Genomic DNA, 25,833 nt, shown 5'->3' with positions numbered 1-25,833 from the left:
TTTTTAAGTTTATCTTGATCGTTATACCTTTGTGAGTACAGTCTATAGAAAAAAAAAACTAACCGGATTGGTGCTTGCAACACGGAGCTGTTACAGCCCAAAAATTGTCCTTTAAAGATAGCCGCAGAGTGAAATGACTTGTCTTAAAGGTACTTGATTACGCTGTAGCTACATTGGACCAGCGGCTTGGAAAATTAATGGATGGATGGTTCAGCTTTGAGTGCCATCTTCTGGTCAGATGTGGGATTTTTTTCAGTGCCCAACTCTCACAGAATTATTGGTATTCTCTAGCCGTTGAACATTGTTTGTACACTCCTTATTGCAGTGCATTGTGGGATTGAATGACTGCTCTTGATAACACCCATTATGATTTGATTTTTAGGGAATCAAAACCACACAATGCAATCACTGTAGTATTATTCATGAACGAATGACTGTTATGAGCTGCTTATTCTTAGTAAATTAAGAACTTAAAGCTCAACCAGTGTGGTTTGATGCACAATCAAATAAATCTTTTTAGTGAGTTAAAATCATACTGTCACATGTCCGTCTGTAGACCTGTCTCCGTACATGTCTAGATTTAAGTCTATGTTAACCAGTGGTGAAGTATCTATTAAAGTGTTGTTTCCTGAAGTCCTCTCCCTAGTCCTTCTTCATCTTCTTCAAGAGTTGTGATCACCACTGGGACGTGACACATACAGTGTAGTCCAATTCACAAAACAAGTTATGACTCATTTGAGTCCCAGTGTAGTTCGATACAGGAACAAATTAATCTTATGCAAAGAGTGCCATCTGATTTTATTGCGCTTTGTCTGTTTCCCGGGCATGCATACGGCCGCAACGGTGCTCATTGACGGAAGCCTGAAGTTTAGCAGAGATTAAATGACAGAAGGCTCGACCTCTCCGGAGAGCAAAATGGACATATTTGCATGACTTTCTAACATTTACAGATGGAGAATATACCTGTGAAATGTAAGTTATGCCTCCTATCTCCGGCCGATCGATCAGAGCATCCCTTGTGTGAACAGTGTAGTCTGAATCATGAAACAAATTCTGTACATTTAAAAGTAAATTAAACATTATATTTTGATGAAATTGTACTCATCCCTGCATACTACTCAAATACAGTGTTGATCCTCTTACAGTCACTATTGCAGTGAATTGCATGGCTGCTTCAAAGGAAGTCTCAGTGCTAAGTTATAGGCCGTTTTATAAGGCTTTTGTCAAACTTGTATTTGCAAAATAGTTTGAGTGGACTCCCTCCGTGTTCCTTACGCTTTTTCCCTTCCTTCCTCCCTCCCTCGCAGCCAGCACCACTGTTCGTATTTAATTAGCCTGCAGGGAGTAGCCCTGTCTTCCCTCCTTTGAGCGGGATTATGTATCACTGTGTTGGGAGTAGAGCTGTTCTCCCTTCATTAATTATACACAGCATATCCAGCAAACCGTCCAGTTGCCAGGCTAATAAATAAATAAAAGCCCCGTTATAAGATAATAAAGTCGACACGAAACCCAACCGCTCGCAGCAGTCCGATATAGCTTTTTAAAGTTTCAGACCACTATGCTGCCCGATCCAACTTTAAAATACCACTTTCTGAAAATGCATTCGCTGTGCTGTATGGTATACTCAACATTATAATGTCATATGCTTGTTGATGCAAATATGCGTTTCCCATTTGTAATTCAAGTATAGCTTCCACCATGCACTTTCTGGCTGTTAGTAGCATGAGGAAACGAACACTTTCAGAACATTTGAAGCATCAATAAAGACTGAGACGCTCCCATAAGGGGCTGAAACAGTTGGCGTATTTGACAGGATGACATTCATCAGACCTGTTAGCGCTGGATTGTTTCAGGTTGCGCAGACAGAGAGAAGAATCGCACTCTGTCTCCCCGGGCGAGCTGTGCGAAGGGTTTGCCGTGGAAGTGGGACTTCAACAGCGAGAGATGATTAACACGGATCTCTGCTCGAATAGTTCTTGCACAAAGTTGGCAGAGGGGAAGTTGAGGGACCATGTGACACGTTAGATTAAGGTTAGTGACTGGTGAAGGGCATTGAAATATTCCTTTGTTCTGTTCACATTTTAAAGTTTAATAAGTGCAACCGAATGTGATGGGTGGATATTGATTCGTGTAATACACAGGGGTGTCACACTGCTGTGCTTTATCCTGAGTCAGTTACTGCAACATCTCTGTTTTGTGCTAAAGAAAGCCTTAAAATGTCCAACTCTTGAATAAAATCTGGGTTTGGGGTACAAATATCGATTTTCTTTTGAGCGATCTGGAATGTTATTTATTCTTACAATCCCATTTTTGATCATTTACTCTATGACTCAATACTCTACAAACTAATTTCTGTTATGAACTGTTATGAACAGCTTGACCAGAGTAATCTGATTCATGGATGAATGACCTTGTGAGCCTCTTCTTTTTGATTCCAAAACATACAGCTTGACCAGTCCGATTCATGAACAAATACATAACAATCTTATGTATCAGTTCTTTCTAGTGTGTTCCAAATATACAGCATGAACATCATAGTACATCATAGTATGATTCAAGTCCCTTTAAGCCGGCATTTTTTGTCTAATTCTCAAATGAATGACTCTTATGAGCTGCTTCTTGAATCAAACGTACAGTGACCAATTAATTCTGGTTCACAAAAAAATGAGTCAGCGCTTCTTGTTGGTAAAACAAAAACATATACAGCATGACCAGTGTTGTCTGATTGTAAATGGCCAAAGGATTCTTATGAGCTGTTTCTTGTTAACAAATTGTCGAGTTCAGACTGCATGACTTTCAAACTCGTCAGATCACTGCTCTTTTCACACTGCATGACAATCTGGGGTAGCATTCAGCCACTGCTGTGTTCACACTGCACGATGGATCAGCAACAGGGGGTTTCACACTGCATACTGCATGACTGTACAAGAGGAAGAATCACAGACATCTCTTTCCCATCTGCAAAGTTGTTTTACAACTAAACACGCAAGAAGTGACAGGGAAACAACGTGAGACAACGTGTGCGCTAGACCGGAGTTAGAATATGATTTGGAAAATAGAACTTGACTCTTCTGAAGTTACATTGTGTAATAAACAAATGAAAAGCTGTGATTTTCTAGGCTGATATGTCTAGGATCTATGCTGTCATTCCTGCGTAATAATCAAGTCATTTTGCTGCCGTTCCATGGGTGAGGTGGCGCAATGATATTAAGCAGCGCCTGAAAATAGTCCCCAGCTAGGTAACTTCCAACGTGACCGGCAATAAGTTTGTGTAGTAAATCAGGAAATCCAGTAAATCCACTGCCCAGCAAATCAGGCAGTGGATTTACCTGTGCGATTAGCCATGGTTCTGTGCGTTGTTAAGGTTTGAATCTGCTCGCCTCCTCCCTTCTGCCCCAGTCTGTTCAGCCACACTTTTATGTTCCAAAAGCCCATCTTCAGTGTATTCCAGTTCAAATAGATACGGTTCAAGATCAAAGCAAATATCTTTACCAAAGTAAATATCTTCTGAATCGTCTCTCACAAATGTCTCCATGGTTACAAGGCAAGCAGGTTGTCATGTTGGTTATGTTGACGGAAGTTAGCTTATTTTCAGGCACTGCGCAATATCATTGCGCCGCTGCACCCATGGTACGGTAGTAAAGTTCCTTGATTATTACGCAGGAACGAGAGTATAGTTCCTAGCCATATTAGCCTAGAAAATCACAACTTTTCATTGTCTGTCGGTCTTACATGATGTAACTAGAGAAGATTCAGGTTTAAAAAAAAAAAAATCAAAACTCAATTACTTGCAAGATGCTAATGGTCTATTCAGATTCAATTATCTACGCTAAGCTATGCTAAAAAAGTACTAATGCCCAACCCGGAGATCAGCTGAATGGATTTGAAAATAATAAAACTCAACTTTTTAACTCTAGGGGAGTTGGAAAATGTGCATATTTTCAAAAAGACTGTCATACACATAAACGGTATTATTCCATTTTGAACCGAGGTATCCAAATATGTGACCTCCACTAGAAAATTAAATCCTGAAGGCATTTCAAGGCTACTGCACTTACCGGTTATTCAGATATCAAGATTAATACATTGCTTGCATTTTAAATACATTGTGGCGATAACTTAAGTTGACCTGCAAGATGAGGACTATATAATATGAGTAAGAAATATTCCTTTTCTTAGCGTCTCTTCTGCTCTTGGATTCCAGACTGTTGATTGCTGTCTCACCTTATCAACCGACTTTCTATCTCAGTCTCTGTTATGATGGAAATAATCGAGTAGGTGGGGAGTATTCTGGTTGGTGTAGCTGGTGGAAATCTGAGCAAATCCCTTGCAGTGTTACCATTCATCAGACTTCTGCACTGCCATCTGACACACTCATATTGTTCTCAGCAGGAGGGGAAGAGAAAATCCAGGCTGATAGGTGAAGTGGGAGAGACTGTGTATCATGTTATAGTCAGTACCTGTCACATTCTGAGGTAGCGAGCACAAGGTTTCCAGATTGAATTCCCTTCTCGCTGCAGCTGATGAAGATGAGGAAGACTGGTGATGTGACATCTTGCCTCATTGCAGAATTTTTAGGCCAAGAATTGCCCTCTTAGACAGGAAGCGACAAACTAATGATCATGTAAAATTAAGAAGTCTTTTTAAGTCCCATGTAGTCAATAATTGTATCCCTAAAACTCATCTTTGATCAAAAAAGTTCTAGTGAACAAAATTCTTCATGCCTTAAAATAGCTTGTAACTCTGTAACTCTACGTCCTTGCTACTTTTTGTATACGTAGATACATGAATATGCAAATTAGTTCCGCCTCCACTCACTCACCTTAGCTCAGAGACCCACTCGCTCAACTTTACTGTAAACTCTGCAAAACGGTTTAGCTCTTCACAACGTCGGACCCATAACAGTAATAAATATGATTAGCCTTTTGCTTGACTACTTTATCAAACAGCTTATAATGTGTTGCTAATGTTACACACACCATGTTCCTCTTCACCATCTCAGAGTCAGACAGCTGCCTTCTAAACATTAGCATCTTTAGAAACACTTTGAACATCATATAACTTCGGTGGAGAAAGGCATATAGTTCATCATAAGTTAACATTGTAATATACATCATATACATTATTCACTCTGCATATTGCTAATTGTACGCGATTTTTCATATCAACAGAAAAATATATCGGGAACACTTTAGACCCCCCTGCTCTTTAGACCCCCCTGCTTCAAAGCATAGTTAATGATATACTAAAGCCTTCCCACACATTGGCATGATTGGTTACGTAGTTTGTGACATCAGAAATACAGTTGATATTCACATTTTTGAGACGGCCTTTGGCTCACTGCTGTTTTTAAGAGAAAGTACTTAACAGTGGTTTTGACATTTAAATTTGTGCATGGTTTTCCTTAAAGCATGTTAAAAACACCATAAAACCATACACCATATAAACATTTTTAAAAATTTGATTTTCATTACAGGGGGACTTAAAAAGTCCCTGCCAGCATTGGAAAAATTTTTTGCCAGCCACTGTTCACAAATGTTTCATGACCCTCTAGAATATATTTTGCATGAATATCTGAAAATGCAATAAACCAAAAGAAAGTTTTTTTTTTTTTAGCAGAAGCTGTTTTTAATTCTAGCTTAATTAATTATTTTTAATCAACACTTGAATGTGGGTAAGTTTCATTAAAAAAACATTTTGAGCAAAAAGCTAAGAAAATCATATTTTCTTTTAAAGGGTTACTTCAGCGATTAGCATATGGCTTTGTATCAGTAGAAACCCTGGAGAATATTCAAATTATTGTGCTTTCCCCTCTCATATCTCCCTGAGACGAGAGATTTATGCATTTTATTTCTGGAAAAATTCCTCCTATGATGCAAAATGACGATTTTTGCATCATAGGAGGAATGTTTGCCCAGAGGCTAAAGACTACAGCCAGCAGAGGGAGCCATTTCCGCATGTTTTGAATCCGGCATTGGGGGATGGGAGATTACACTCAGCTTGCAGGGAGAGCTCAGCTTGCAGACAGGATCATTTAAACGGAGCTATGGTGAGCAATGTAAGTCTTTTAACTTCTCAAATTCATTTCTATGAAAGTTAAGCTTGCAAAGGCATGAACTGAAACGCGCCAGACTGAACTCGCGTTGTGAATGTATGCCGTGAATGTAGTCGCGATTACCTCAGCTCTCATCACTCCTGCAGTCAGTGCTCAGTGCTGTGAGACTCGCGCGGTGACTCACTCATTATATTGAACAGACACGTTCAGTTTTTAATTGTAGTGTCTCTAACTCAGTCACAGTAATGAAGTTGTTGGCGTTGGGAATGGCCTCACAGGGCAGCGAAGCATTCTGGGAATTGTAGTCTTTCATCCCCATGGGACAAAAATACATTTTCTGTCTTTTCTCAGTCTAGAAGACACCAAATTCAAAAATAATTTCACATTTCTACTGCATTGATGACCCAGTTTAAATACAGATTCATCTTCCCAGCGCTGAAGTACCCCTTTAAGACTACATCTGGATCGGATTCAGACCGATAATCGAAACAAAGATGGAGTAAATAGAGTCCATCAACAGCCAAAAGCTTCACAGTCCTGGGTCAACATTTAATTCAGTAACAGGCAGTTTTGATTTATATGTTTAATATTGATGATTGCGTTATTTTACAAATGCATCTGCTTACATATAATAACATTGCATGTTTCTGCTTCTTCTTCGCATGTGTTTTGATCAGGAGATTAATGAATAGTGTAATGAGAGTAATGACTCTGTCAGAAGATGTGTCATAATGTCCCCTATCGTATAACTGAGAAACACGGAAAGCCGGAAATTTACGTCAATGACGGGAAAGCGCTGTCTAATATATGGTGGAAATTTCATCTTTCAAAATGATGGTTAACACCCTAGCAACCACCCAAAACACTACACTGTAAAAAATTTGTGGTGGTTTTTGTTGGTTAAACTTAAAAAAGTAAGTAACCTGGTTGCCTTAAAATTTTGAGTTTATTGAAATTAAAAATTTGAGTTGATACAATGAAGGAAATTAGTTTAATAAATAGAAACTCAAAATATTTTTGAATCTGAACCACATAAAAAATGTGATAAATCATGAAAATAGCACAATTTGGCATGTTTCACTGCGTCATCAGAAATAACACACACATAATTACCCAATTTGCTTACAAAATCTTTTAATAATATTTTAATAAAGGCTGTCGAATCTCAAAATTTTTTCATTGTATTAACTCAAAATTTTAATTTCAATGAACTCAAAATTTTAAGGCAACCAGGTAACTTTTTTTCTAAAAAATTGTTTACAGTGTAGCAATGTCTAGCAATGCCCTAGCAACACTGTTATCAATGGAAATTGTGCCAATGTGCCCGCAACAACCTCAAAATGCAGCTTCCTATAAACCAGTGCTTAAGCATGACACAATCACAATAGATGGCGAAGAAAGTGCAAATGTCAGCTTGACAGCCTAATAAGACACATAACGCACGTTCTTCCCGTGAATATGTTAGATGTCCGGTAACAAATTATCATGTAAGATTTCCTAATCTGAGAAATACCAGTGTAATTCTCCATTGCAATTGCAAAAGGAGATTAATTAAACACACAACAGGATTAAATGCTATTACCTCCAGTCCCACATGCTTTGGGATCAGGCGGCAGCATTATGAATGAGAACATCTGCCCTACCCTTCCACTCTCATCAATAACACTGTCTCTTTGATCAGTGCAGCGCATGTGCCATGTGGGCCGTGCCGCTCGCTTTACATTGCTTTAATTAAGCCAGAGACCTAGAAACCTGTTGGATGATATTTAGGTAAAAGACAATTAAATGACCAAAATGGTGGCAGTGCATTTACTATTTATAAGTGAATTTGATATTAAGACCACATCTGTTCACTTTTGTCTACAATTAGGTAATTTTGTTGTAAATGAGTGCAAAATATTGAGTTCAAAATGAGAATTCAGTTGGGAGCATAAGATATGAATTGGGCTAATATTGAATTTACACTCATGTTAATGTATTAAACGGGATTGCCTCTTCTTTGTTGTTTAAAATAAGCCTATGTCTAGCATTAAATATGAGGGTTTTTTCTTCTGTTTCTGCCTGTTTCACTTGCACAAAAGAAATCAAATAAAAAACTTTATTGCGGGTCCTAAGGTTTTTATGGTCATCTGTGCGATATCCGTCCTGTATTGTAAAGTAAAGAGACACTTTAAAATGATAGAGAGGCGTCTTTTAAATATTTATTCGCTTGGAAAAATAGCAGCCATGCTACTGTAAAGAGAGACTTTAAATGGGGACATGGCGTATTGAATTATTCCCTGCTCAAATAAAACAGGCAATGCACATTGTTATAAAGATTTAGAGCTCTGAATAAGGTGATATCACATCATTTAGATTCTTCGAGAAACCACACTTTGTCACATTTAATGTGGAGCAGCTGTTTTCATGTTTGCAAATTTGTTCATTACCATTTTTGTCGCGAGCAACCAAGACAAAGCCCTTGAGATGCGCTTGCAAAGAATTTGTTACCACTTTCTTGCTCTCTAGTTGTTTCTTGAACAGATCTGTCTCGGTCTGAATTATTGGAAGAATACATTAAATCTGTTGACAGATGGCGTGACACTGTCAGACAGACCAGCATGTTGCTTTATGCTTTTAAAAATGTGTTAGAAAGACTGTCATCATGTTCCTCGACACAAACCATGGTAAAACTGAGTCCAACAGATGTCAAAGAATAGTAAACACAATATTGCACCAATGAACTGGTACTCTTCTACAAACATCTACTGTATATCTACATATCTTGAGTGCCCTCAAATAAACTCTCTCAAGGGTGCAAAATTTTCCAAGTTTTTCTTTGTATATGTTGAAATCTTTTTACGCCTCCTTGTCTTCTCTCTCTGCTCCTTTCATTTCACCCCCTTCCCGTTTTTGAAAGGAGGCAGAGCTTGATAAATACCACTGGACACTTTGATTTTTGTCACTAATTATTTTGAGACTCTTTTGAACTGTTTAAACCCAATTACGTGTCTTTCTTTGCCATTTGGCTTTGAAAAATATACAGAGGAAAACTTGTATTGACGGTCCAACACAGAAGATTTGGAAGGGCAGAAGGGCTGGTTAAATAGCGCCCTTGGGAACAAAAGCCAGCAGTCAAGAGTCTCTCACAAAGCCAGAAATAGTGCCCTGGATTTCTAGTGACTTACTTCCGATGCAAGAGGTCCATAAGATGGCATGTTTTGTCTGGCTATTAGACTCCTAGTAAATGATAATTAACTCGTTCAACACCTGTATGGCTTTATTTCTGCCATGGAACATAAGAGGAGATGGTTTGAAGAACGTTCACATCACTCTTAACCAATATGTGACCAAGGGCTGTTAAAGGGTTAGCTCACACAAAAACGAACATTTCTTCTCTTCCGTGTTAGTCTCTGACGCTGCTCACATGAGCACCACGATGGATGTGTTCTGACGTAGAACCTGGAAGCGCTGCACTGTGTTTACAATGTGAACAGCATCAGATAACGTTTTTTACGTAAATTTTCGGATATCTGTTTTCTCTTTTATACGGTAGGGGGCACTATGACACATCCTCTGACAGAGAACTGAATCTACTGATCAAAACACAAGCGAAGAAGAAGCAGAAACATGCAATGTTATTATATGTAAACAGATGCAAATGTAAAATAACACGATCATCAATATTAAACAGCTTTTTTGTGTACAAAAAGTATCCTCGTCGCTTAATAACATTAAGGTTCAACCAACTTGTCTATAAAACCCAGTAATTTTTGGAGAACTCTTACACAATTTGAGCCTGATGATTCTTGACATTTTCCTCCTGGAATATAGCCATGATGTGTCTTCCTACATTGTTGTTTAAGAAATGGAAAACTATACACTCCATCATTTAGGTTTTGCCAAACATATAATAATCACTACAATAATAATCCAATCATAGACTGGATCATAGCATTAATTTTGTGCAATTGCTGATATTTATATGATGAGAAAGTGTGAAACAATTTTTTTTCATGTAAAACAATGAGATCTTTACAACAGTTTAATAGAATACATTTAAAATGCATAAAATATCTCTCTCCCTCTATAACTCCCAATAATCTGTCTTTGTTAGATGATATTTCAAAGCTTAATTTTATGGTCAGATTTTTGTACTTTTTATTGTTTGGGGCAAAACATAATGCAATGCAATACAATGATAACTGAGACCTGAGCAAATAAACATTCCTCAAATCCCTGATGTATCATATGTGAGACATTTCAACATGGCTTTCCTAATAAATTATTTATGGATAATCCTGTAAACTTAATTTCAGTAAGCGGTCATCACGAAATTTCACTAACTATTCAAAAGTTATTCGTATTTTTACTTTATATAAAAAAAAAAAACTGTACAGATTGCACCACAAAAACACGTGAACCTTGACCTGAAGGTGAACATTTTTACAATTATACTAAAATGCCTTTTATTAATAAGTATAAACTATCCATCAGAAGACAGTAGGCATGTAGTAGATTGCGGAATAGAATATGATAAAATATGATACGAAGAGCAGTGTGAATGTTCTCCAAGATATCACCTTTTGTGTTTCACAGAAGAAAATAAGTCCTATAGGCATGAAGGTGAAGTAAATCATGGCAGAATTAGCATTTTTGCTTGAACGGTCCATTTAAATGAGCAATGAATTCTGATCCATTCTGTATGCTGGTGAATATCCAAGACAAGCCATTTGTTTTGACAACGTTGCTTGTGGCGGTGTGCCATACGTCCTCGAAAATGAGAAAGCGTTGCTTTGTTGGATGCTCTTATTAGGTTTTACATCAAACTGCTGGAGATAAGTAAATAAAAAGCTGCAAATGGAGCTCACGCCGCCATTGCAACGAGTCAATGCTTCTGAATCAATATGGCACCAGGGGTCCATTATGTCTGACTGAGACGAAGGAATATTGGTGTGACCCTTACACTTTTGAGCGATTTTGTTCGGAGGTATTTTTTCCTTGTCTTCTTTCTCACCTCTAGTTTTCATTTGAAAATCCCCCTTTTAACGCCTCAGTTTCCGACTGGAGACATCTACAGCTTCATGAAACTCATTAAGAGCTTTAAGTGTGATTATTTTAATGAGCCCGGATAAACAGACTGGATAAAGCTTTCTAATACAGCTATTCGAGTGTTAATCCCTCTATTTTGACCATCTAGGCTTCTTTGTCTTGTGTTCGGATCTCATGAAAGCTTGTCCTCTTCCTGTCTCACTTTTCTGTCTTTTCTTATGTTACCCTTTCTTCCCTCCGAGCCCATCACTTTATTTCTGCTGGTTTGTTTGTCTTTCCCTTGCCAGCTCTTTTTCTCCCCTGAGCGCATGTCTCTGAGAAAATTGAATCGAAGCGCTTGCCAGAGTAGTGCTCGATAAATATATATAATGCATTGTTTTATATTTTGGTATGTCAGCAGCACGTTGTCAAAATAAGATCTGGTTAGACTTTGTTATTTTCCGCCTGAATCTTCTTGCTTGTCGTATCAAAATTGCAATTCGCTTTCTGGTCAGCTTCTTTTTTGATGTCAAATGTTTCACTGTTCACCCACGTGTCATAAATTCATGAAAAACAATTCAAAGCTGTCGCACACTGCAGCTATTCAGCATGAAAAGACATAGTGTCGAGCTGCGGATGTGTGTGAATGTGATTTTCGGGGTGGTTGGCCTCCATCCCTCCCCATCTGTCAGACTGTGTCGGAGGTCAGAGGGGAATTCCTTTGTGTTTTGGTGTGATTTCGATTAGTTTTGTGTGATTTTAGGGGGGACACGCAGTGGACTTGCCATATGCTTCCTTTTGGGGGATGATGGAGTCATGTTTTCAGAAAGGGATCCAGAGAAGTGGTGCGGGCTGAATGGATAAAAGCTGTTCTGACACCTGTTCGGAGAGCCTGGCTCATATAAACACTCACGCACGCCTACATGCTCCATTGTTCCTGCCAGTTTGTGGGATTCAATGCACCAGCAAGATAAAGCTGGTACTGGCACTCCAGTGGCTCAATCCTAGTTTGTGGCTCCCACATTTGATGAACTCAAACAATGAGTGTGCATGAAATGACACTGATTATACTTGCAGAAATAGTTCATCACCATCACCAAAAAGCGGCACTCTTTTCCATATAATGGTTGTGAATGAAGACTGAAGAGGACAAAAAACCATCAATATCCTCTTCGGTCAGATATGACAAAATAAATTACATTTTGAAATGTTAAAATGTTTTCCTTCAACGGAATAGGATAAGTCTTGGTGACTTTTGTCGCATTAGCTATGTGAACACACAAAAAAATGAAATGTTAAAAGGTCGAAAAAAAGGTCACGCTTGGCTCCTTCATGGTCAAAAATGGCCGACATGGGAAATGAGTGGGAAATACATAAAAATAAAAAGAATTAATACAAAAAGATTTTTTATTTAATTAAATAAATTGAAATAAAACCAATAATTCAGCCACAATGCAGTAAAACATAAACAGCAAGGAAGAGCAGCTTACACAATAGTATAAAACAGACACTGATACACACACTGATACACACAAGTAAACTGGTGTGGCTATAACATTAAGGTAAAATGAGCCAAAAGACTCAAATAAGAGGTTGAAATCAGATCAGACCCAGATTGATTAAGCCACTTCATATACAACTATATAGGAATCTAGTGGTTACACCAGCATTAGTTTTTTTAAATAATTTTTTTACTCCCACCAGATGGCACCTACAAAAATTGGAATTTAAATGCTGTGTTTCTATTTTAACATTGAAATACTGCTTTAATTGAAAAATAATTGAACAATATATTAGGAAAAAAATATGGGGAAAAATAGTTAATGAAAATAGCTCAAAATTCTTGAATTAATGAACAAAAATATATTACATTGGTTTTCCTGGGAAAAAAATAAGTAGTTACATTTCAAGGCTTCCGTGAAGCAGCCAAGTGTAACCACCAAACAAAGAGAGACAGAGGGTTAAATAATAGCTTTTCATGAGAAACAGACTGAATTTAGGGTGTAATTTACTGAAATCTTCTCCTCAGGCAAGATGTTAAAAGCTCTTGAATTGAATCAGTCAGATTTGCCATATTGAATCATAATGAATCAACATCTGAATCAGCTGATTCATTGGAAAGATTTGATCCAAAGAACAATTTGTTCATAAATAGGATGTTGGACTTTATATATAATAATCAGTATTCAGTGGATAATGACAGATTTCAGTCTTTTTTTACACAACGCTATTGCATTGTCACTTTTACGGTGCATTTTAGAGTTTAACAGCCATTCACTTACTATATACAGTATTTAAATGTATGGTATAGGTTTTAAAAACCTGACGTAATGTACAGTAAAATATTGTAAACTATATTCTTTTACTGGGTAAAGTTAATCTGATTGGCACTCAAATTTATGTTTTTTGCCACTTTTTGTGATGTGAAAATGTGACTATTTTAAAATATTGTGATATTGTTATCTTTATATAGCCTTTGTTCTAAATTACAGACTAAATTAATTAAAATTAATTAGCTGGAAAAAGTTCCTATTTAGTGTGATTTCATAAAGACATTTTTTTGCCTGCAAAACTATTCCGAAACTTTCACGTCTCTTTTGCATTTTTCTAATGCCAAATATTCTAACTCCAATAACAGAAGGTGTAAAAACGTGGATCAGTTATGGGAAATAGCACAAAAGGATCCAAAAACCTGGGTTGTATCAATAGGAAGATGCTGCCAAGGCTCAATCTCTCACATAGCATATGTCATAATCTTTGCCTGATGTTCGCTGCAATGGCGTTTTGTCAATTTCTGTCTCGCATCTGCCGAATTTGGCGACATAACACTAGTTTCCTTTTGTACAAAGGTTTTTTGCAGATTTTTCATGTGTGCTGGGGAAAGCACTGCCCTGAGTTCAAAGCCGTAGTTTTGATGCGCGCTTCCTAGATGTGATTCAAAGCCGACAGTCTAGAAACTTTGATTAACTGAGCCACCTTTACAGTTCCCAGTCAGAAGCAAGCAGAGCTGGGTCATTTATATCTGCTTTTTGTTGTTGGTCGCTTTCTCCTGCAGTGGTTCTGGACTGAAAGTTTCGGTTCAGTGTGGTGACTTTTTAATTAATTGCTCGTGTATGTAACGCTCATAGTACACACATGTCCTTTGCACTGACTGCTTAACATCAACATGTCTTACTGTGCTTTCTAGTCACTTTTTATTCCACAGGGAAGGACCTTGATGCACAGAAGAGCAAGTTAAATATTTCCCGTCGTCGCCTGTCGAAAGTGTCGGCGTGCCTGAAAGTGCAAATTAAAAGCAGGAAATGTTTGAAATTGCCTGTGCCGAGCCCCCGCAATGTAAGCTCCCTGTCACCTCATTTTTCAAAGCTTCAGCTTCGGCTCCGAGACGTTGAGATGGAGAAACTCGTTTCATTTGGTTCTTTTGGAGACATGGCAGCTCCCTCGACCAGTCGAGCCGTTATTGCCAAGCTCAATTAGCTGCTGGATTGCCCATTTGAATGAAGGGTAAGGTATAGTCAATCACTTTTAGGTTGCAGTTGGGGATTGTAAAAAGGGGAGGACGCCACATTTTGTCCTTGACGCCTTTTCTAAGATCTATAAAAGGCAGATTACTCAATGCTGCTTGTTAACTGAAATCAATATTTTCATTTAACTTGGGATGATTAAGTCATGGTTTAGCAATTTGTACCCCAGATGTGATGAGCCTTGGTGCTCATTTGGAAAATGCAGGTTTGAATCCATGCCTTAAAATCTCCTCAATATAGCCTTTTGCGCCCCTCAAATCTTAATAATAATAATACGTTTTATTTAGATAGCGCCTTTAAAGAACCCAAGGGCGCTTTACATGAAGTTGATAGATTACATGAACCAGGGCCGTAACCACTATTGACATTGAAAGGGACAAGTCCCCCCCAAAAATGAGAAATGGCCAATTTGTCCCACCAATTTGAAATTCCTGCATTTCATTACACAGCGCTAAATGAAAAAAAGTTTAATTTTTAATCTGGTCTGCCTCAGGTCTAATGGCGCTCGTCAATGTCAAAAATGATTGAGATGGCCAATCAAATCAAAGTAGGCGGGGTTTACGTTTTCTTTTGGCTCGTGTCTTCACACACAGAAGAGCGCATTAATCTATCTCCTAATTCCATTGCAAAGACTATTCTTTCTGGTGAAATCACAAAACAAAAAAGAAAAAAATGAGTGCAGATTAGAACCTGTAACCTGTAACCGGTTTACAAAAATTCTACCACCAGACCACTAAGGATTTTGAGTGTTAATAGCGGCTCTATGTATTTATTCACTAACAGTGAGGGACACTAAAATTTAGATGTAAGTTATATAACTTAATATCCAAATAAAATTTATTTATTAGGTCTTAATTAATTGTATAAACTATATTACTGATCTGCCCGCATTGTCACTATATGATAAAATGAGCTGATTACATCACCGTTTTCTCCAGAACAACTGCAATATTTTGTTGCAATATTGTCCTGTTTAACACTGTGAAGCTGCTTTGAAATAATTGTCATTGTAAAAGCTCTATATAAATAAAGTTGACTTGACTTTACATGACTAACAGGAAGAATCTTGAGACGAACGATATATTTTCAAATAGTCCCAACATGATTATTTCCCAACTAGAATTATTAGACCTAGAATTGTGTACACTGTTCTGTTTATTGGGTCCCCATCAATGTTCAAGGTTCAATTGGTACGGCCTTGACATGAACACATATACAAGTATACAGTCAGTATAGAACACATGATCAACCCGTTGGAACAGACAAAGATGGTTAATATACAAGAGAAGTTACAAAAGCAAGAGGTGGAAATTTTTTGACAAACAATAAATTAACAAAACATACTGTAAATAAGGGAGATTTGAGAGCGGTTTTAAAGGCCTGAAGTGGAGACGTCACAAAGGTTATTTTTGGTCGTTTTTGTGGTATCTTGCTTTTTTTTGGATCTACTATCAGTGCTGAGTAGTAATTTGGAATACATAATCAGATTCCAAAAATACATTATATTTCATTTTAAAATACTTAAATACTCAAAGAAATAAAGTTTACACTTATTTTTTTAAAGTGACATAGTTCCATTGTACTTACTCAAATAAGTAATGAGTAATATTAATTAACTTCATGTAGATACTATAGAGTTACAGTTAGGGTTAATTGTAATTATGGATAATTTACTGTTATTAATATAGTAAGTATATGTAGTAACATGTAACTACGTAACCTTACTATAAAGTGTTGCCAAAAGAAAATATTTAGTTTAATGCACTTTGTTGTTGATTACAAAACATTTTTCTTTCTCAGTTTTTTTATCAATATGGTTTATACGTTTATACTATTCAAATCAATGTTATAGACAAGTTACTTTAAAAGTAATCTAAAAGTAATCTGAATATATTACCTAAAATATGCAATGTAATAGATTACATTGCATTACTAACTTCTATCATGTAATTTGTATTCTGTAATGGACTTGTAAGTAATCTCTCCAGTACTTTGTACTATCTACAATAAAAAAAAATAATAATAATAATAAAAAAATAATAATATATATATATATATATATATATATATATAGCAGTAATATATATATAATATATATAATAATATATATATATAATAATAATATATATATATATATATATATATATATATATATAAGAAATACCAAATTATTAAAACATATAACCAAACCCTAATATACATTACTGATAAGAAAAAACTATAGTATGCCAAAGCCAATGTGTACTACTATATTACGCAGACCTGCGTACTATTTCTAGTGGATTTTCAACTTTTGCACTACTTCTAATCTTTAATATTAATTTGCATATAAATACAGCTTGCATACATATCTATATTTAAACTAAAAATAGTATGCCACGGGTATTTTCAAAAAGTGCATCCATGCTTTCTTCCACCCCTCAGTTTGCATACTATCTGTACTTTTTATGCACACTTTGCAAAATGTCCTAGATGTACTATGCAATCTTGCATAGCTTGTTTTGGCATGCTTGGCGATATACTGTGATTTGGGGTGCAAAAATAATAATCTTGCATACTATTTCGGACCAAAAAAAGATGCAAAATGAGCTTATAAGAAATGAGTTGCACCTTCTGCATTTAACATCACCCAGACATGTTAAATTCTATCATAATCTCCTAATCTGGATGGTGTGATCCAGATTTCGTTTTTAGCTCAGCAGTCTTAGAGTCTAGTCTGTGAACATCATAAGGATGTTCATAAGGAAAAAAGTGAAAGGAACGGACATATTGACACTCTCTCGGCGAAAACAAACTCCCGTCCCTTCATTCGCACACTAGCAGCATCCTGCTACATTAAAGGCAATCAGTGCCCATTGAGCTCACGGAACGGCATGTGTGAAAACCACTTCAGTTTGTGTCTGTGGGTGACAGCATACTTGCACTAGACCAGTGTTAATGTGTCGACCGCCTCTCTGCCTGTCTTCTACTTAATTGCATCTTTTCTTGTCAGTGAAAGAGGACACACACACACACACACACACGTGTAAACACATGCGACAGGCTGCCAGACGAATGATACACGCACCTGCATGTTCACATGCTTGAGAAGTCCAGTAATGAGGTGAGATGGAGGCTGTTATATTTCAATCCACTCGAGTCAAATTTTTGACTAAGGCGCCAATTCTAAGGCGTGCAAACATATTAAACATTCATCAGTTTTGGTGGTCAGGGAGTGGAATATCCCCAGTGTTGTGCGTCTGACCATATGGTGTGTTTAGATGACTAGTCTGAATGCATCTGCAGAAGTTTTTTCTGCACAGTCTCACAGTCCCAGATGGCAGCGAAGCCTCTGCATCAGTATCAGCTTCTTCATGGCACTCTATATGTCCCAAAGCCAGACTGGGTCGTGTAGAAATGTGTTGTTCTGAATATGTAAATTAGAGTTGCTGAACTTTTTACCCTTGGTAAATGGATGCACAATGTTATAAGGAATTTGGAGCCAGTTTCTATGATTCATTCTTTCCATCTATCATTCGTTATATGTACTGTTTGTTCTTTCTGTCATTTATTCTATCCATTTGGTGCTCAATCCAACCATCCACCTACCCATTTGTTCATTCATTGATACATCCATCCATCCACCTACTACTTTTGTCCATCCATCCATCCATGCACCTATTCATTTGTTCATCCATCTATCATCCATCCAGTTTAATTTGACTTATACTCTTTCTGTCATTTTATGACTGTAATTCTTTTTGTCATTCGCTTTATGACTGTTGTTCTTTGTCATTCATTCTATCCATTCGACGTTTCATCCATCATCCATCCATCCACCTTCCCATTTATCCATCCATCCATCCATCCATCCATCCATCCATCCATCCATCCATCCATCCATCCATCCATCTGACTTACATTCTTTCTGTTGTTCATTTTATGACTGTTGTTTTTTTTCTGTCATTCGGTATATGACTGCTATTCCTTCTGTCATTCATTCTATCCATTTGACATTCCATCCATCCATCCATCTGTCCATCCATCCATCCAATTTTCCATCCATCCCACCCATTTGTCCATCCATCAATTTGTCTTCTATCCATCCATCCAGCTAGCCATTTGTCCATCCCTCCATCTATCAACCATCCATCTGTCCATCCATCTGTCCATCCATTTGTCCATCCATCCATCCACCCACCCACCCACCCATCCATCCATCCATCCATCCATCCATCCATCCATCATTCTGTTATTTGTTTCTCTCATTCGTTTTATCTGACATTTTATCTTTGTTCTGTCTATTGTCCATCTGTCACTCTTGTTTTTTCAATTGTTCTATTATTATAATGTAATAATATTGTCATCTAACAATCAATCATTCATTTGTTCATTCATTTTTTGATTGCACTGTATCTGTTTATTGTTCATTTTATTTGCTCTGTCTATCATTCCATCGGCCTATAGTTCTTCTATCTTATCAATATCTATCTATCTAGCTAACTAGACTAGCAACTGGTGAACCTGGTTTTTACATGGTAAATTATCTTGGTTAAGCTTGTAAGAGCTGGTAGACAGGCATGAACCCACCTACCAAGTTCCAAAAAGCAGCTTGACCACATTAAGCTGGAAAGTCCTAGTTCTTACAGGATGCTACTGACACGGAGGTTTCAGAGCCGTCAACCAGTATGCAATGGCATGGAAATAAATGCTGGTATTTCTTTTGTTTTCCCTTTTTCTTTTCTTCTCTTTTCTTTTCAACCTCCAGGACCTGGTCACTCCCCAGAGTGATTGACATGTCCTGTTTGTATTGATACCAGTGTCGTTGCTAATGGCGACAGGCTGACCCACCATCTGTATCAACCATACAATAGACAGATTGCACAGTTTTAGTGCTCATATTGTGGTGTACAATCTTTTTTCTTTTCCTTTTCTTTTACTGTTTTTCTTTTGCACACAAACACACAGAAATGAATGTCTATGATTCATTTATTTGTTTGTTTGGTGCATTTATGATGCCCCTCAAGGCACAATGTGTTTGTCTTGCATCACAAATAGAGATGTGGGGGTTTAGATATGAGCTTTTAACCCACCCGTGAATTGTCTTGAAAAAATGCCTCGATTTGAAGAGACAAAGCAAAAAGATACAATAAACATTTCAGGGAAGCCGATAAAAGACCTGCTTTGCAAATGTACCATGTAAAAGACATTTACAGGCAACTGTGTTATGTCTTGCCATGAAAAAAAGGATGCTCATATCTCCTGTGTTTGTATTGAAGTGTGATGTGTATGTGTGCATTTTGAAGGAGCAACACTTTAGCTTGATTCATGAGTGTGTCCAATAACTCACAGTGGCATGCCTGCCAATGACGGATGCATTAAGATGTTTTGTAACTGCTCTCCTTGAGTTTCTGCCCATAGGAGAAAAGAAAAATCAAAGAACATTCTCTTTCATTTCTCCTGTTATAATGGATGGAAAGTAAAAGGAAGATTTTTCATACTGTAAGTTTATATAGCTATATAAAATGTACCGGCCATATTTTTACTGTCTTTTTTGCAAAAACATTTTAGATACCAGTTAAAATACTCTATTCCAATTTCGATACCACAGCTAAAACAACTAGCCTAACTAACATTCAAAAGTCAGTAATAAAAAGAACAAACAATTAAATTACAAGCAAAAGCACAAATAAATACAAATGAAATAAACAGTGATTTTCAGATTTTTCAACTAGGTCTGACAGTAGCAGAAATTGAATAGTCATTATCTTTTTCCTTTGTTGTTCAAAACACTTATAACAGCAGGGATATTAGGCTGCTGTTACTTTAAGAGCGAATGCACAGATATAATATACTGATACTGTACCGTGTTACCGGCCAGCTGCTGAGTAACACCGTTTCATATAGTTGACAACACAGACATTACTCGTACTTGGCACTTGGCGAGTGTTAAAGGGATCCCCTGGTGTTGAGACTTGTATGGCTTAATATAAAATAAATTATGCCTCTTACTGAAATATGTAGTAGAAAACCCATGAAAGATCTACGTTATTTATACCATGGGTGGCGCCATTTTGTTTGCGTTCTAGGTTGATGACGTAGAATGGTTGCACTCCTCAATCAGCTGGCGTTACCCGTAGCTATTTTTAGCCCAACGCAACTCGAAAATTGTTTTAGAGTTAAACAAAACCAATGAATTGCTTTGTAATTGTACTTAAAACACACTCAAACATACATGTGTGCACAAACTCTCTCTCTCACAGACTTACACACACCCCAACAGATCGGCGCGAACACACACACACACGCACTGCGTGCGCGCATACATAACCCTCAATCACTATTCCCTGTGTTGATATCATAGATAGACTGTTGATATGCAGTAGATTAACTGTAATGCCTAATGTAACCAGCGGAGGGAACTATCTGTAGATACCATGGGATAGGGGAACGTGAGGAAGAGAGGCAGGATGTTTTGATGATGATGCATGGGATTGGTTTGTGCATTAAAGTTTGAGCACAAGCTCAGTGAATTAACCTCAATCTTTAAACTTTCATTTTTAAGACACAAATAACATTCCCTACTTTTGTTCACTAATACAACTTGAAGGAGGGAATGAAGACGAGTGCGTGAAGTCGGACAGCTGTTTGTAAATCGGCTGTACACTCGTTATTGCGGTGCAACGTGAGACTGAATGACTGCACTCAAGCATGTCAACTATGGTGTCGGACAACACTACAAATGACCGTCCCTTCAAATAATGCCCTATTTCAGGGGTCGATTTGAGATTCAGCCCCTGTCATGGAGACTGAGCAGCCCAACATCTCGATTGAGACAGCGTAGTCTGTCAGGTGTGTGTGCCTGACAGCTACGGGTAACGCCAGCTGATTGAGGAGTGCAACCATTCTACGTCATCAACCTAGAACGCAAACAAAATGGCGCCGCCCATGGTCCAAATATAAAATCGATTTTTTAAATAACGTAGATCTTTCATGGGTTTTCTACTACATATTTCAGTAAGAGACATTGTTTATGTTATATTAAGCCATACAAGTCTCAACACCAGGGGATCCCTTTAAATTTAGGCCCTGTGTGTGTGTATATATATATATATATATATATATATATATATATATATATATATATATATATATATATATATATATATATATATATATATATATATATACACCAAGTCATAAGTCATGAAACTCTAAATGGCACAGGCTGATGGGTCCTGAATGCAACCTGATGATATTTACATCTACTAGGGTTGCAAAGTTTCCAGAAACTTTACAGAAGTTTGGAAACTTTACAAGAATTTTTGGAAATTTTCGGAAACTTTTGGAAAATGTTCATCCCCTTTGTAACCCTATTAACTACATGGCACAGGATGATTGGTTCATCTGTAGCCAATGAGCTTGCTGCTCAACATTTAAGTAGCTGGTTAGTGTTCACTATAGCAGTTTGAACTCCACCTTTCCCAGCTTCACCTGTCTAGAGCTACGGGTTACTCTATGTGATATTTGTGCTGAAGCTGAAATACCCCAAACCCTAAATGTTCTAGTTTAGGTTGGATCCACCTTCAGTGCAACTTTATGGGATTTGTAAGGGAGTTGTTTATTGTCCACCACGTGGAAATATATTTTTTAAGAAATGGTGGACTTCTCCTCATGTGAGCAAACCTCTAACCCCAAGTTTAAAAAGTAGTGATGCTTGCTTAAGCCCTAACAAGACTGAGTTGATGGAGGCCGGAGGATGTGGGAGTCTACACAGGTCTGGCATGATGTTTTTCCAGGATCAGAGAGCCCAGGCTGGGCAAGACAACAGCAGGATTAGCGCATACCAGCACACAATTGCCTTCCCACAGTGAAGAGGAAGTGGGCAGCATCTAAACCTTGCTTTTTCATGAAAAACCTGTGAGAAAGAAAATCTTTTACGATACAAACGGATTCATGGACTGAGCTGTAAGGGACTCTGTTTGTAGGCATTTATACTCCAAACCTGCCACCAGATTCTTTGTCTGCAAGCATATTGGCTTCCTTTTGTTTGAGTATCGGTTTCTTTTAGTATGTGTGTGGGTCTGTCTTAGTTGTTGTTTTTGTACGCTCGCCTACCTCCATGTAGGAGGTTCTTGGTTTGTCATCTGTCACCTGCCTGTGACAGCCAGCAAAAGCTGCATGGCTCCAATCTGTAGATACAATTACGAGATAGACTCCCATGGAATACTCCCAGGAACATACCGTAAAATAGACCTGTTGGAAACGCAGGGAAAGGTGTGAGAGGAAGATGCTAGAAGCTTTTATTGAATTGACACACTGTTCATTTAACCCATTAAACAAGATCAAATTAATTTTGAGCAATTAATCGACTGTGCAGCCGCGAATGAACTGATTGTCTCATTTATTTTGATGCACTGGACAGCACATCTCTCTATTTGTCCTTGCGCTCGTCTTTGACTCAGAGCAGGTGAGCGGCCTGCTGTAATGTACGCTGGTTATCCCTGTCCAATCTCTCAGACAGCGGCTTGTGTTTCGCCCTTGGCTACAGCGAGTCGAATCCGCAGCATCTATTATTTACTGGCGGCTCTTTGTCTCTCTCACACTTGGTTTGTACTGAAGACTTTCTGCCTGTAATAATGTAGATTGAAGATGTCAGGCATTCAATCTACTTGATGGCCCTAAAAAATTAAATCCTAGTTTAGTAATTTGTAAATATGAGAACTCAGGTAGTCAGTGTGATCTGTCTGTTTATCCATATGTGCATCAATCTATCTGTTCAGTTGTTGTTCTGTTTCTCTGTATATCTTTCATTCTGTCTATCCATTTCATCATGTTGGTTTATCTATCTGTCCTTCTGTCTGTCTAGATAACATTCTGTATGTTTCTCTATTTATCATTCTTTCTGTCTAGTTTTTGATTTGATCAGCCAGTCCTCTGAAACTGTATTACATAAAAAATAAAAAAATGCTTTCACAACAACAGTCTGTTGCAATTTATTTCACTGTTTTTCAATACTATAAAAATGCTGTACTCTTGAAAACTGCAGTAAAAATTATTAAGTGCCACTATTATGCTATTTTAAAGTTTCCTAATTTAGTTTTATATGGCATTCATATGGTAGAGAAACTACATTGAGGTTTTGTTTTTCAATAGCACATCAAGAGAGTTAAGATGGTCTGAATATGTTTCATAGGTTGCTTGCTTCCTATAAACTGAAAAAAAAATTTTAAATGCAAAAGCAGTCTTTGGTAGTTTGACCATAATTAATTTTGACATGACTGAAATTATAATCAATCCACCTCTTTTTTCTCTCTGTGTTTGTACTTTAGGATGCTGGGGGAGCTCCGCTTGACTGCGCTCCAGCCTCTCCTGGCTGTGTGTCTGCTCTTCACCCTGGAACACAGTGAGTCATTCTCTCCTGAATCTGAGCATTCATTTACTCTTATCTATTCAGTCGTGGGAAGCGCAGTTGTCAATCAAATGCCCTCATTGACTCAGTAACAACTTTTTCACACAAAAAACAACAACAGCTGAATTAGTATCTATCTATCTATCTATCTATCTATCTATCTATCTATCTATCTATCTATCTATCTATCTATCTATCTATCTATCTATCTATCTATCCATCTATCCATCCATCCATCCATCCATCCATCCATCCATCCATCCATCCATCCATCCATCCATCCATCCATCCATCCATCCATCCATCCATCCATCCATCCATCCATCCATCCATCCATCCATCCATCCATCCATCATTTATATATGCAATGCTGGGCCAGGCAAGTGTTTTTTTTGCTAGTTTCAGCCCCGACGCAGTTATCATTTTCACATCCATCACATAAAGTTTTTTCAATAGTAAGTGCACTGGCACTAATCTGTTCACCCAAGGGCGTGTTGGTCTGAAAGCAAGGTGTGTTCAGACACATTGTTGGTGCATTGCTATCTTGAGGCAAATGAAAACAACTGCGCCATTGACCAACAAAAACCTTGTCTAAAATCAAAAGCGCAGTATTTTTTGTGTTAAGGGTGTGTTAGTAATATTGCACCTAAAGACTGATGCACAATGCACATACACTCAGCTTATTACACACACAGGGGAGCGCAACAGCCCACAAAATGTTTTAAATATTAACAGGTTAGTTCACGCAAAAATAAAAATTCTGTCATTAATTATTTACCCTAATGTCGTTCAACACCCGTAAGACCTCCGTTCATCTTCCGAACACAGGTTAAAATATGTTTCTTGAAATCCGATGGCTCAGAAAGGCCTTCATTGACACCAATGTCATTTTCTCTCTCAAGACCATAAAAGGCACTAAAGACGTCGTTACAAAGCCCATCTCACTACAGTGATTTTATGAAACGACGAGAATAGTTTTTGTGCGCAAAAAAACTAAATAACGACTTATAAAGTGATGGGCGAATTTCAAAACAAAGTTTCTAAAGGTTATGAATCAGCGTAACGATTCATGATTCGGATCCCATGTCAAACCGTCAAACTGCTGAAATCATGTGACATTGGCGATCCGAATCATGAATCGAATGATTCATGATTAATTCGTTTTGAATTAGTTCAAATATTAGTTAAAAATTATTATTTATTTATTTTATTTTTTTTGCACACAAACTATTCTCATCACGTCATAAAATTATTGTAGAGCCACTGTAGTGATGATGGGCTTTGTAACGACATCTTTAGTGCCTTTTATGGGTCTTGAGAGAGAAAATGACATTGGTGTCAATGAAGGCCTTTCTGAGCCATCGGATTTCAACAAAAATATTTTAACCTGTGTTCGGAAGATGAACGGAGGTCTTACGGGTGTTGAACGACATTAGGGTAAGTAATTAATGACAGAATTTTCATTTTTGGGTGAACTTACCCTTAAAAATAAAAGGATTGTTCTCTGGACAAGCATTCAGTCTTTCTGCTCACAAATTCAGCCTTGTAAATAGCGAATCCGCCATGCTGCAAGCACATCTGGCATTTAAAGGGAATGGGAAATGAGACTCTTATTAGTGTATTGCATGTTATGCCCAAAACACACTCTAGACTCATTAAAAGACTAGATACAACCATTTTGGATAATGCGCCTGGCGCACAACTGTTTTTTTCCCGACGTTAAACTAGTCACAAGTGGACATACACTTAAATTAGGGCCCATAGACTGCATGTTTTTTGGTTGTCGTTGTTGGTGGTTTTTTGGGTGACCTTTGGCAAAAGAGCTTGTCATCTGTAAACAGACTGCAAGTGTT

At 37.5% G+C, this 25,833-nt stretch overlaps 1 protein-coding gene across 1 annotated transcript in view; it reads left to right on the top strand.

Moving 5' to 3' along the window:
* The window catches only part of ncanb (neurocan b), a 142,931-nt gene that overhangs the window by 12,618 nt on the left and 104,480 nt on the right, over positions 1-25,833 (top strand). Inside the window, exon 2 of the mRNA XM_067415880.1 lies at positions 23,901-23,974. Within this exon, the coding sequence (XP_067271981.1) occupies positions 23,901-23,974 (74 nt within the window). The remainder of the gene's footprint in view (positions 1-23,900; positions 23,975-25,833) is intronic.

This window comes from Pseudorasbora parva, chromosome 14 (genome assembly GCF_024679245.1).
Source record: "Pseudorasbora parva isolate DD20220531a chromosome 14, ASM2467924v1, whole genome shotgun sequence".
In the NCBI taxonomy this organism is placed as follows: Eukaryota; Metazoa; Chordata; class Actinopteri; order Cypriniformes; family Gobionidae; genus Pseudorasbora; species Pseudorasbora parva.
The sequence above is the reverse complement of the archived record's forward strand: the minus strand, read 5'-3'. Positions and strand labels throughout refer to the sequence as shown.